We start from the raw sequence: 14,822 nt of genomic DNA, 5'->3' as shown, positions 1-14,822 counted from the left end.
ATGAAATTCGGATTAGCATCAACTTAATTATAACCTAATGAGTAATAATTGTGTTTTAATTGTTATTTAAGGTTGACCGCTCGATTCACGTCTGATCGACCTGTCTCTAAATGGTCTATTAGATATTCTAATTGTGTGGATCATACAGTTTTAGACTTGTCGTACAACCATTCAGTACCACAAACATATAAACGAACATGAATATCACGGAATAAATCACACCTTTAAAATTTTCTTAAAATCTCCTTATTTTTTTTTGGTTTTCATTAAAAATGAGTTTTAAATACATATGACATTGAAGTAATTTTACTACTACTAGTTTCTATTTTTGAATTTTTCTTATCCACTAGGTGTAGGCATTATGTAAATATGTAAATAACAATACTACATTATTTATGAAAATGAATTGAATCTTTACATTGTCAGAAGTAGTCAAACCAACAAGGCACTAAAAAAGGACATAATTAAACACATTAACATACTCAACCGAAATCATTAGTCTATTACATGAAAGTATAATGACTTAGCTACCATAAACATTCTGTTCTACTTAATGTAATAAGACTTATAAAATCATTAGAATAAGAGTCAAACATAGATTGGTATTAGATTGATATGTAGTGTAAGAAATAAAAACATTATCTAGCATGCACTAGTGAAATAGACACCTCGTTAACTGAAAAAGATATTTGTTTTTCAGTAGAAGATTCTACTTCATTAGCGACCACTCTTTCCATCAAGAAACCAGGCTCCTTTGGCTGAGCTAAAATAGTTTCATTGGTCAACATAACAACCACTGATGCCATGTTTGGTCTGTCATTCGGATGGTGTTGTAGACATAAAAGACCAACTTGAATGCAACGTAAGGCTTCCGATACAACGTATGAGTCTTCTAAATACATATCAACCAATTTTGTTGGATCATTCTCTTTCCACAATTTCCAAGCCTGTGACAATTAAAACCAATTGTTATATACATTTCATTAAATTTTATGTTTATATATAACTGATTTTGTTACTTACATGTCCAATGAGATTACAAGTATCACTTGTATATGTAACTCCTGTATTTTTCTTTCCACTCACAATCTCCAACAATAGTATGCCAAAGGTGAATACATCCGATTTTATGGAGAATAAACCATCAATGGCATATTCTGGTGTCATATAACCACTGAAAAAAATTATCACAAACTTAATTTGATATTAAATTGTTATGAATATAGGTAGTAAAATATTCTAGAAATAAACTTAAATGTAGGTGTTATAAAATAACTATTATAAGTAACCGTGAATATTGCATTGGAAGAGGAAGAATAAAAAAGTTACTATGTTATGTTTTTTTGATGAGAAATGATTATTTGACACACCTAAACTTTTTACATTCATTTGAAACTATCCTTATTCACTTTTTACTCTCTTCTTTCTTGAAACAATACAAAAATTTACACTTTTATGACCATTTTACCCTTTAGTCTATGTCAAATGAATGTAAAAGTGTGTCATAATACCATTACTCTTTTCTGATTTATGGTCATTGTATGATTGTTATTGTAATAATTGAAAACATTATAGCTTGAAAATAAAAGATCAAATGTTTGTCTTTAAATTGTAAGATTTATGGAGAATGAAAATACATCATAAGTATATTCAAAAATATCTAGTGTAATATTTTCTAACAAATACTTACTATGTTCCGACCACTCTCTTTGTATTCCCTTCAATTTGATCATCGCCACAAAGTCGTGCTAAGCCAAAATCTGAAATTTTTGGATTCATATCATCGTCTAGCAAAATATTACTTGCTTTCAGATCTCTATGTATGATCCTTAGTCTAGAATCTTGATGTAGATAAAGAAGTCCACGACCAATTGCACATATGATGTTGAAGCGTTTCGACCAATCTAAAAGTTTACGTTGAGTTGAATCTGTTGATGGTATTCATTTTTGTTGATCAATATTTTCTTTTCAAAATGAAATACAAAATAAATCAAATAATTTACAAAATTCACATAGATACCAACCGAAAAGAAATGAATCTAAGCTTTTGTTGGGCATGTATTCATATATTAACATCTTCTCTTCTTCTTGAATACAACAACCAAGAACCTTAACAAGATTTCGATGTTGAAGTTTTGCACACAGTATAACTTCATTCTTGAATTCTTTGATCCCTTGAGATGAACTCGTTGAGAGTCTTTTGATGGCAATATCTCTTCCATTAGGGAGTGTACCCTAAACTTTTATAGTTAGTATATAATTTGTCGATTAATAAATGAATTAGGGTTTGTCTTAATAACCAGCATTTCATACCTTATATACTGTTCCAAAACCACCTTCTCCAAGCTTGTTATCTTCTGAGAAACCATTGGTGGCAACGGATATTAAAGCGAGATCAAACAAAGGAAGCTCAACATCTTGGTTTTCTTCATCATCTTCGGTTGATACAATATTCTTTGTGCCTTGTTCATTTCCTACATATACATATAGAAACAAAATCATTAAAAATAAAAATCCAAAGCTTTGACTTTAGAGTTTTATTAATTGGGACCTATTTTTGATAAGTTTCCATAAAAGAAATTACAAAAAAAGAAAATTGATTTTAACTTGAGAAAAAATGTTTATTTTTTTTTCTAATAAGTTAAAATCAACGTGTGTAAACATTCATTCACTAATAGTTAAGTGAAATCAATTGTGCACATATCTTTTGTAAAGGAAAACAACTTTAAACACTTCCCTCTTCAATTTCATGGTGTCAAATGATGATTTGAAATGAAAAATTCAACTTTGCATATCTATGTTTATGTGGCACGTAGTTTAGGTTAATGAAACATGCAACAAACTTACCTTTATGCTTTCTTTTTCTCATGTAAATACATAAGAAGGCAACAAGTAGCAAAATAGTGACCGACACAATTGGAATCGTGATTACTAAAACCCTTTGTCTTGTATCTTCATCTGAACCTGCAGTTTTCAAATTTCATGTGTATGATGATGAAGCGCATACAACAATTATAATATTTCGAATAAGAAAACATGAAATATAGTTACCTGAAACAGCCATTCGAATGTATATGTCTTGTCGGCTTGCTTGAACCAATTTCAAATCAATGAGATCACCAAACCAAATGGCACAACCACTGCCACCTTCCCTTATGTCCAAGTTTGAATAAGCCATGCAAGAACAATTTTTCAAGCATTCGATCCTACAATCTTCAAGTGACATGTTTCCATAAGTCGAAGAACTTCTCGTATCAGGAACTTTCATCGAAGCAAATCTTCGAAAACCATCTTGATCTTTCACCCCACAACTCCAAGGTTCACTGCGTACACATCCTTGTGTCCAGTCAAGCGAGTTCCAATTCTGGGGAGACTTTGGTTCAAACCATTCCAGACACTGGCAAATCGGTGTCTCGTTAACCTTGCAATTTCCATTTGGACCACATGTGTTATAAGGATCACAATCATCTCTAGGAACAGACTCATAAACCCTCCAAGTTTTGTTTTCAGGAATCCATGTGATGCGATGGCGATGAAGAAGGGTTTGGTTCAAGTAAGTTATTGAGATCACAGACTTGTTCCTGAGAGAGTATGAGTAGTAAACCTCGTTTGAATCATTCACAAATTTTGTGTCAACAACTGGAGTGATTCTCAGCACAGGTTGGCCACTGAACCCTGCTCCATTCCAAGGTCCACTTCTTTGATACTCAACTGAACCTTTCTTCAGAACCAATTCAGGGTAACTACTAAGGAGCATACCCCAAGTTAAGTTCCCAGAAGATGGATCATCCCAGCTTTTCCATGCCCTTAACTTCCTATCAATACCCCTTTTAAGGTCCCATCCAAGCTTCATTCCTGGCAAGAGAGTATCACAAGGGTAGTCAAAGCTTTGCCACAAAAAGCTTTCTTCTTTCTCATTGTCGCTGTTGTTGCTGCTATTCCCTTCTTTAACTACCAAGTTTGCAGTGTCTAAGAGCTGCACCATGGGATTCAACAGAGGTTGAGTTGTGAGTGATGTGATGTTTGTTGACCAGACAGTTTCATTGTTGTTGTCAAGAAGCACCATGTTGCCTTCATTGGTGATGGTTAACATGTTGTTGTTGCCTTCGATTGGACTGTCACGGTTGGCAACCCAGACAATGGTTTTGACTGGGATGATTCTGTACTATATTCCTATGTAGCGGTTTGTGGAACTACCGGGACTGAAGAACCCTAACTCAAAGGTTCCATCGTTGGAAACTAAGGTACTGCCATCATCATGAAGTGGCTGAGATTGAGTGATGGTATCTGATGCTGTGGAAGATTGAGAGAAGAAGATTATTACTAGCTTGAAAATGGTGATAGAAAGAATGAATGGATGAGATGCCATTTTTTGTGTTAATTGGTAGTGCATGCAACAAGCACAAACGATGAAATATGTGTGAAAGGTGAGTTGACTGGAGATGTCGTGGTCAATGGAAAGTTTGCACATCCATGGCGGTCAATGGACGGTAACAGAGTGATCAAACTATTTGTCAGTGAAGAGGAAGTTGATGAAAGAAAAGGGTTATCTAGAGCAAATTCCAAGTTATCACATACAATATTGCTGGGTCAAATGACAAAACATGTTCACTTGTTCTTCAAAACATCGTTGTACAACTATGATTCGTTGGCTAATATTACGTTAGAAGAAAATTCAATAATGTGATTTAATGATTTGATTTGTTTTTTGGTTCTCGTGTGTTTCATAGTGCTTATTTAAACATTAAAGACTCACATTTCTCGAATTCAAACTTTAGTTTATGATGTTTGATATTCCATTGAACCAATTATAGTTTAATTTTTTTTCCAAACTTGGGCGGCGTTTAGCTGGAATTTATTGCATTGGTTTGACTAGTGGTGCATTCTTCTCGTTTTGAACAGTTGTTTCTCTTTCATGCCAAGTTTTGTTGGTACATGTCTATTATGTACAGAAAATGAGAAACGCATTCATTTTAATAAGTATTTTTTTGGAATAAAAGTCCTACGTAGTTAAGTCGTTTTCAGTAACAAATTATTTAACATAAAAAACTAGTGACGTCTATATCGACTATAGGAAGAGTTTGTGATTAACATTAACAATTAATTAATAATTTGAAAAAAAATGTATTACTGTTTGAATGTTTTATAATGTAATTTTTGAAGAAATGAATTTGTATTTGAATGTTTATATGTTTTTAACCATAAATAATAGGAGATTGTGTTATATTGAACTATTTCAGGTTATTTAAGCTTAAATATATTTTAAGTTAAAAAAATACTAATTATAAAGTGATAGAATAGGAATTATTTTTCTTAGTACAAAAATATGATTTAATTTTGTCTAATAGGCTTCGTTTTCGAGAAAAACAAACTATTTCAAAATGTAGTGATATTTTTGAAATTATTTACATAATTATAAAGTTCATTTTTTTTAGAATCGAAATCTATAATTGCACAAATAATTTCATAAATTTAATGTCAATGCACTTTTGAAATACTTTATACTAGAAGTCAAATTATAAAATTAGATTAAAGATTAAGCTAAATTTTATACCCTAGTTTTATGAGTATAAATTTCGATTATTTATCAAAACTTATATCAATTTACATAGAATAAATTTATGAAAGGGTTTCTTTTTTAATAAATGGATAGAATTTCTAAAAGTTGTGCATTTAGGCAAGTCGTGGGGGTAGACGACTTCAAATGAAGAAGTTATGTCCCATAAACGACTTCACCCTAACATAGTGATCAGAGGTGAAGTCGTGCATCCAAAAGCGATTTTAGGGTTTGAGAATCGATTACCACACCTTGTAATCAATTACTAGACCTCCTCATAAATGACTTTTTATTATAAATTATTCAAATTAATAAAAATATGTCATAATTGAAATTGTAGGGGGTTTGACGACTTCTCCTATTGAAGTTATGCCCCCCTCACACACTTTTACTTTTCTCATTTTTTAATTTCTTTATTAATTAAAATGATTTACAATTTATAAATATTTAAAACAATATAAATTATATCTATTTAATAATTAAACTTTTTAATATTATTACATAAATAAACTTCATGGATTTAATTATTTTCGTAATTAAATTAAATTTCTTATAAAATTATTTTAATTAAATAATTTATAGCCATAATTTATGTAATTAAAAATTCAAAAAAAAAAATATTATGCTATAGTTTTTATGACTTATAATTAATTAATAACAATTTTTTTATTATAAACTATTTAAATTATTAAAAATATTAAATAATTGAAATTATACGGTTGACGAAGTGCACCCCACATATTTTTACCTTTTTAATTTTTTATTATTTAAAATGATTTATAATTTCTAAATAATATTTTTAAATGTATATACAATAATGCAAATTATATATACTTAATAATTACATTTTTTTAATATTATTAAATAAATAAACTTCATTGTTTTAATTATTATTTTTAATTAAATTAAATTTCTTATCAATGATTTCAATTAAATAATTTCTAACCATAATTATATTGTAATTAGTAAATAAACATGCATAAATTTATTTTATTTCATTATAAATTATTTTTTCTTATTATAATTAATTTAAGTAAATAAATAATTATTTTTTAGTATAATAAATTTACTTAAATTAAATTTATTTAAATTAATTATAATAATAAAAATATAATTTATAATGAAATAAAATAAATTTATGCATTTTAATTTACTTAATTACCATAATTATGTTTAGAAATTATTTAATTAAAATTATTTTATAAGAAATTTAATTTAATTACAAAAATAATTAAAACAATAAAGTTTATTTATATAATAATATTAAAAAAATTTAATTATTAATTATATATAATTTACATTGTATACATATTAAATCCGTAATTTTAAAATTTTTGTCTACTTATGTAAAATCGTTACGATTTTTGTCCATTTATATAAAAAAAACTTATGAAAGGCCATTGTTGCATAACATTAGTGCATATTCTTCTCTTATGTCATTGCAATTTTGCTTTTTCCTCCATTATAGCCTTTATTGAGATTCGATTTTGTCTTCATTATCGTTTATCTTTCTTCTTGTTTCTCATTTATCTTTTTCTTTCGTTCTTGTTTTTCTCTTGTTTCTCCAAACTTGTTTTTCTCTTCTTTCTCCAAACTTGTTTTCTTTTTGTTTTGGTGTCTGCGCTGCATTTTGGTGACCATTGTCATCTTTTCGCATTGGGGCATCACAACATTATAGGTGTGTGTTGGTCTTGATCTGTTGTGTTTTGGAGGTCACAACATTGATGTTGTCCTGGTTGGTTGTTCATGTTTGAGCGGTTGGTTTTGGTCTCTTTCACTCTCATTCTTGGTTGTTTGACCAAAACCTATTAATTTAATTTTTTATTTTATTTTTAAAGTTTAATGTTTCAGTAGGTCTCTATTTTCGTCAAGAATCTCAAATATGTCACCTTCTTTTTCTTTTGTAAAATTGAATCAATTAGAGACTTGTTGTCAAATTGGGGAAACAACCGTTTAAGATTGGGTTACGTAGCATGTTCAATATCAGACATGGCATTAAAAATGAGTTTGAATGTTATTTTGTATTAAAAATTGGATTGCAGAGAGGGGAAGTCAAATTTACTTTAAGGGAAAAATGGGAAAAGAAAATAAATTAAGTGCAACCCTGCAATTGAGAAATCCAAATCAGATTGGGGCTTCGTATTAGGGTTTGTGGGAGAAAAAAATCGTTTTCAATTGGAAGCGCGAGGGTGCATGTGCGACGTTTGGAAGAAGTTGAAGCACGAAGAGAGGTGTGAGACCTGGTGTCGTTGGAAGCACGAGGCTGAAGCATGTGGTGAGTGGAGGTTAATCTGAACGAAGGTCAGTGTTTGTGCTTTATTGTCTTAGTTTTTATAGTTGGGAAACTACAATATTCGGTGGTGGTCTCCCATTGATGTATGGTTTGGTCTGCGTTCATTGCATTTCGATGGTCCCCCATGTATATTTAAAGTTATTTGACTCTGTCTGAATGTGTTATTTTATTGTGTTAATATTTTTTTTTTGTCGTCATATGTTTACATAATAGGTGTGTAGATATATTTATATTATGTTTTCCACCATGGAGGGAAGTTCATTAATGATGGTACCCTAAAGTATGATGAGGAGACAACAACTTTGTCCTTTGACCCTGATATGTGGAGTTATTTTGTGGTTGTTAGTGTAGTGAAAAGTTTTGGATATGATAATTTTAAATAGTTATGGTACTGTGTAAGAGGGGGTTCAGTGTTGGAAAATAGGTTGGAAGAATTGATTGATGACACTGGTGCCATGCATATGGCTAACTTAGATAGGCTTAATGGTGATGTTCATTTATACGTTGTACATGTTGTTTCTGAGCCGGAAGTCATACATATGCTTGAATATATTACTAATGATCAAGGACAAGTTGAAGGTAATGGTGAAGTAGAAAAAGAGGGTGAAGAAAATGGTGATGGTGTTGTAGTAGATGGTGACTTAGAAGAGGTGCATGAGGGTGAAGAAGATGGTGAAACTGTTCAAGTACAGGTTGAAGGTCATGGTCACATAGAGGAGTTGCATCAGGTTGAAGAAGATGTTCATGGTGTTGAAGTTGAAGTTGAAGATCATGGTGATTGTGATGAAGAGTAATAGTTGAATGTGTGTGAAGGCGTTGTGGAGGAGGAAATTGATCTTTGTAGTTGGAGTACATCTACTGATGAAGGTGATGTACATGGAAATAATGAGTGCTTAGAGGGGCTAGTAGATGTGAGTGTTGAATGTTATATAGATGGTGATATAGATGGTAATGTGGAAGTAGAACTAGAAATAGAAAGTCCTTCTGAGAGTTCAGACAACAAGATTGATGTTGATGATGATAGAAGTTTGTCAGATAAGGAGTGGAAATCTGAGGAATTACTTAGTGCAACAGATAGTGATGAAGAGGTTAATGACAGTGAAGGTTATGGGAGGTTTGATACTTTTTGTATGCCAAAAAGTATGGTAGACTTTACAAGGGAAGTAGGGACTTCTTTTTGCAGAAAAGCAAGATATTTTAGATGTTGTAAAAGGGTATGCCTTGGAAAATGGGAGGAATATAAAGTTTGTAAAAAATGACAAAACAAGATTGAGGATGAAGTGCTTTGGTGCAAAAGAAGAATGCCCATGGACCATATATTGTGGTTATATGGAGGCTGTGAAATCATGGCAGCTGAAAACTAAAATAGACATTCATACATGCAGCAGGGAGTTCAACCTAAAGTTACTTGACGCCAAGTGGTTGAGCAAAAAGTTGGAGAAAACAGTAAGGGAGAATCCTAAAATGAAGGGTGTAGATATTCGTGAAAAAATTCAAAGGAAGTGGAACATAGGTATATCTAGGTGTATGGCTTATAGAGCCAAAGCTATTGCTTCTGATCACATTGATGGGTCCTTTAAGGAATAATATAAGAGGATATATGATTATGCACAGGAGTTGTTGGGAAGAAATTCATGATCTACAGTTAAGGTGCATGTTAGGATAATGAGGGTGAGGTAATTTTCAAGAGGTTTTACTGTTGTCTAAAGGCATGCAAAGGCAGTTTTGTTTGTTGTAGGCCAATTATTGGATTAGATGGAGCCTTTTTGAAAGGAAAGTATGGTGGTGAGCTTTTAACAATTGTTGGGAGAGATGGAAATGATCAAATGTTGCCCATTGCATATGCGGTGGTAGAAGTGGAAAACAAAGATTGATGGTCGTGGTTTTTGAATCTTTTGATTGATGATCTTGGTGGTTAAGAAGAATGTTCATTAATAACTTTTGTGTCAGACCAACAAAAGGTAATATTCATATTTAATTTGGTACTTTCCTACATTAATTCTTTACTTATATATGGTCGTAACTCCTCTTTATTATTTTAAAACCACATGGTCTACTACCAGCCATACAACAACTACTCCCTGGTGTTGATCAGAGATTTTGTGTGAGACACTTATATTCATACTTTAGGAAGAAATTTTTTGGTAAAAATCTGAAACGGTTGATGTGGAGGGCAGCTACAGCCGCTCACCCACAAAATTGGGAGAGGGAAATGGGAAACATTAAATATGTCAATGAAGACGCATTCAAGCATTTGATAGCCATCCCTCCAAGGTCAAAATCAGATTTGTAATTATATATTTACCCTTTCTAATTTATACTCTTAACATTTGTTTACATCATGTGCTGTAGATATTGGTCAAGGTCCAGATTTAGTCCAACACCAAAATGTGACACATTGGTCAACAATATGAGTAAGGCTTTCAACAGTGTCCTGGTTCATACCAAGACTAAAACAATCATAACAATGCTGGAAGAAATCAGGGTGTACATCATGCAAAGATGGGCCAAAAACAGGTCTAAGAAACAGTCCTTTGGAGGATCTATTTGTTCAAAGATCCAGACTAGATTTACAAAGGAATCCCAATTAACCAAACACTGGATTCCTAGGTAAACTTTCTTCTCCACTTCTGAATTGTGTTGTGTTGTCTATATTCCTACATAAACTCTCTTAATTTTTATTAAACTTTGTTCACAGCTGGTCAACAAATAAATTGTTTGAAGTGAGACATGTTTCCCTCAATGGAGACAAATTGGTTGTAAACATAGACAACTTGTCATGCTCCTGCATGAGATGAAGCATCACAGGAATTCCACGTTGTCATTCCCTAACCGCAATGAAGTTTCTCAATATTGATGGACAACAGTTCATTCCAACTTGCTTTATGAAGTCCACCTATTAAGAAACATATGCATCAATCGTATACCCAATCAACGACAACAACATGTGGGATCTAACACCTTTTCCGGATGTCATGCCTCCTAGGAAAAAAATTATGCCTGGAAGAATGATTCCCGATTGAGCAAGGCTGGTTTGCGCAAGAGATGCGAGCTATGTAGGGAGGTTGGGTACAATAAGAGTCATTGCCACCAAGCAACCCAACAACTAGTCATGCCATTATCACAATTATCTGAAGTTTGTCATGACCCTCAAGCTCAACCATAAAAGTGTGTATCAATGACAATGATGCCAAGTTTAAGGATCTTATTATGTAAAGTTCACTTCTAAGGAACAATGTTTATGGTTTTTTTGTTATGTACTTTATGAATGACAATGATGCCATGTGTATATGGTTTTGGATGTATGTACTTTTTTGACTTGTTATAGTAGTGATGAAAGACTACTGTGTTTTATGGGAGAAAATAGTAGTATGAATAACAGGAGTTAACACCACCATCATGTTTCCTTTACGAAAATACATCATGAAAGGCAGAAGAAAGCCTGTGAAATGGTAGAAAAAGTATAACAACCTCATAGTAACAAATTCGCCTAAGTTGAAAGTGTTAGGTTCTGTTGAGATTGTTGATAGGGAGAGCACTAGTTTAGCTTCTGGTTTTTGATTATGACAACACATTATTAATAACACATGTGTTTATGTGTTACATGTTCATAACTTTCAAGTTTATGATTATTTGAGAACATGTTTGTGTTGATACTGTCATTGCTGCAATTCACTATATTTTACATGAGATTTTATCTGTGAATGCATGACATATATTTGAGAAAAGGAAAACCACATGCACTTTTGTTGAACTTGTAATATGTGGCAAAACAACAGTTTTAAGTCGACTTCATTATGAAGTAAGTCGATTAAAACTCGTGGCTTTGCACAAACTTTTTCAAAGTGTGTTGTGAGAATTTTTGAAGAGAAAGTTTTTCAAAACTTTGTTTAACTGTGTTGTATAATCGATTATATGCAACCTGCATTCGACTAAGTCTGTTACAGTTTTGAAATTCTGTTAATGCTTGAATTAAATGTTACAACGGCTATATTTTTAAATATGTTGACCAAGCATTTATTGTGATTCGACTGCATTAGTAGCTAAGTCGATTAAAATGCGTCAGAGTTGCGAATTGCTATAAATTAACGCGAATTTGTTTTCTGCAAGAACTTTTGTGATTCTAACGATTTGATTGATTTCTTTCAGATTATTGATCTCTTGCAGAAAATGTGAAAGCTCCAAGAATTCATCAAGAAGACTATGGTGTTCATCTTTGGTGATTGCTTGACGAGCAAGAATTTGTGTGCTCTTATTGTCTGATTAACTTGCACTTGAGTTGTCTATTTCGTGATCAGTTTGTATCAATCTTGTGATTACAGGAAGAGAACGTGCGACGTTCTGGACTTTGAGGATTGTTCAAAGTGTTAAAGACTGCAGAAGAGGGGACATCTTGCTGCTGTTCTTTGTTTGTATATGCCTATATTTTGATTAGAGGGTTAGAGAGGTGTTTTATATTTTTGACGTGGATGTCGCTATAAAAGCCTTGTTGTAAAAACCTTGATCATTATAGTGCATTTGCTTCTTATGGTGGAAGGACACTGGATGTAGGCTTGGCCGAACCAGTATAAAAACTCAGCGTTTGATCTTTCTATTCCTACTCTGTTACATTCAGTCGACTTTACATTTTACTCATTCGACTATATTTCGCTGCACTACAAAGTCTTTTTCCTTGCGTTTCAAGAAAGCTTTTAAAGGCATCTACTTTGCGAAAAAGATTTAAAGAAAAAATTATTTTTGTGTTTCACCAATTCAACCCCCCTCTTGGTATTGAAACTAAGCCATTCCGGATGCAAATCTTTCTGAATTCGTGGATAAAGGTGTTTGGGATGCAACACTAAACGGTCCATTTGAGCCAACTGATGTTATCAATGGAAAAACTGTTTTGAAAATTTTGTTCTGACTGGACTCAGGATGAAAATCGTAGAGCACAATATGATGTCAAAGCACGTAACGTAATTGCTTCTGCACTAACTATGGATGAATTTTTCAGGATTTCACAATGCAAGACAACCAAGGAAATGTGGGACGTTTTGGAGGTCACGCATGAAGGCACATAAGAAGTCAAACGAGCCAGAAAGAATTCATTGATACAAGAGTATGAATTATTCAGAATGAAGGCTGGTGAGACTATCTACGAGGTGCAGAAAAGATTCATGCATATAGTCAACCACCTCATGGCTCTAGGAAAAGTGTTTTACAAAGAAGAGATCAATATTAAGATATTGAAAAGTCTGAATAGAAGCTGGCAACCCAAGGTTACTGCAATTTCTGAATCAAGAGACTTGACCAACATGAACATGGCCACACTGTTTGGAAGACTCAGAGAACATGAACTGGAGCTTGGAAGGCTAAAGGAGGAAGAAGAAATTGAAGAGAAGAAATCGATTCCTGTAAAAGCCACAAGGAAGAAAGGTACAAAGATTCATGAACCTGAAACTGAATCAGATGCAGATATACCAGAAAAAGAAATGATGAATATGATGGTAAGAAACTTTAATCGGTTTATGAAAAATAAAAGTCAACTTATTAACAATGTAGGTTTCTCAAGAGGAGGAAAGAAGAGTTCAAGAAGCAAAACTGTTCAATGTTATGAATGTGGAAAGAATGGTCATATCAAGCCTGACTGTCCAGACTTGAAGAACAAGCAGAAAGAATTCTCCAAGTATCCTCAGGACAAAAACATGAAGCAGAGGAAAACTTATATTGCTTGGGAAAACAATGATGAAGAATCTTCAAGTGATGAAGACTGTGATCGCGAAGAAGAATCAAATCTATGCTTCATGGCAGGCTCTGCACAATCAGACAATGATAGTGATCGTGAATTCGAAAATGAAACAATAGAAGTCAAGTACCACATGCTACTGGATGCATTTCAGGAAATTCATGTAGAGGCAATGCGACTTCAGTACAAAGTGAATCGATTATCATATGAGAGAAGAGATTATGAATACAAAATTGATAATCTTGTGTAGGATAATGAAAAGCTTGAAAAAGATATTGAAGAAGCTCTGAAATCTGCAAAGACAGTAAAGATTGAAGTACAAGTTGTTGAGAAAGAGTGTGATAACTGTCCTCTACATGTTGAGAAAATTGAGTACTTAACCAACACATTGGCAAAATTCACTCAAGGTAAAGAAAATCTTGATGCTGTGTTGAGATCATCTGGAAGAGCTATCTATAGACAAGGTATTGGTTATAAGGCTAAAAGTAATAGGATAAACTCAAAGAAATTTATTGATCTGAGTAAACCTACTACTAATGCATGCTTTTACTACAATACACTTGGTCATACAGTAAGAAACTGCTATTTTAGAAATGTTGGTGTTCCAAAGGGATTATACAGATGGATTCCCAAGGAACAACTTTTTGCTAACAAACAAGGACCCAAATTCAAATGGGTACCTGCATCAAAAATCTAAATTGTTTTGCAGGATAGCAGATGATGTTGTAGCAATGCAGAACTCATGAATGAACTAACTTGATGATATCAAAGTTCTTGAGTATCTAGAAGTGGTAACGATTATTATCTCACTACATCATGCATGACATTTGTTTGAATAATTGTTTGTGAATGTATGATTGATGTTTGTGTGATTGAGATTGTTTTCTGTGAAAATTAATTTCTACGACTTTTAATCGATTGGATTAAGTACTTAGTCGATTACATATTACTGTATGTATGTTTTTGTTTTGTGAAAACCTTTTATCTTACAGAAGTCAACTTTGAAATTAATGAAATCGACTAGATATCTCTATCATGGGCTTTCTATGTTTGAAAATTTAAATGTGGGCTTATTTTGGTGATTATGATTTGCACCCTTATATTATGTCATGTCTGAGGAACTGTGATAGCATTTAGTGAGGTTGGTAAGGATATTTCCAGTAACCCTAGACTGAAGAAGTGTTTCCAAGCACTCTGCATCAGATGTCATCTTCATCTCAACCCTCTAGAAGGAGTAAAGGAAAAGA

The 14,822-nt window shown here is 32.6% G+C and overlaps 1 protein-coding gene across 1 annotated transcript; it reads right to left on the bottom strand.

Moving 5' to 3' along the window:
* Nucleotides 1-489: 489 nt before the first annotated feature.
* LOC108332659 (G-type lectin S-receptor-like serine/threonine-protein kinase At4g27290) lies at nucleotides 490-4,369 on the bottom strand. The gene is made up of 7 exons (XM_052870872.1): nucleotides 3,052-4,369; nucleotides 2,848-2,964; nucleotides 2,314-2,474; nucleotides 2,025-2,235; nucleotides 1,691-1,928; nucleotides 1,024-1,174; nucleotides 490-947 (listed from the first exon to the last, which is right to left on the bottom strand). The coding sequence occupies exons 1-7, from the start codon at nucleotides 4,091-4,093 to the stop codon at nucleotides 639-641; spliced, it is 2,229 nt and encodes a 742-aa protein (XP_052726832.1). The 5' UTR covers nucleotides 4,094-4,369; the 3' UTR covers nucleotides 490-638.
* Nucleotides 4,370-14,822: the final 10,453 nt, after the last annotated feature.

The sequence above is a fragment of the Vigna angularis genome, chromosome 11 (assembly GCF_016808095.1).
Source record: "Vigna angularis cultivar LongXiaoDou No.4 chromosome 11, ASM1680809v1, whole genome shotgun sequence".
NCBI classification, from domain to species: domain Eukaryota; kingdom Viridiplantae; phylum Streptophyta; class Magnoliopsida; order Fabales; family Fabaceae; genus Vigna; species Vigna angularis.
Note: the sequence above shows the minus strand (reverse complement) of the source record. Positions and strands in the feature narration are given on the sequence as shown.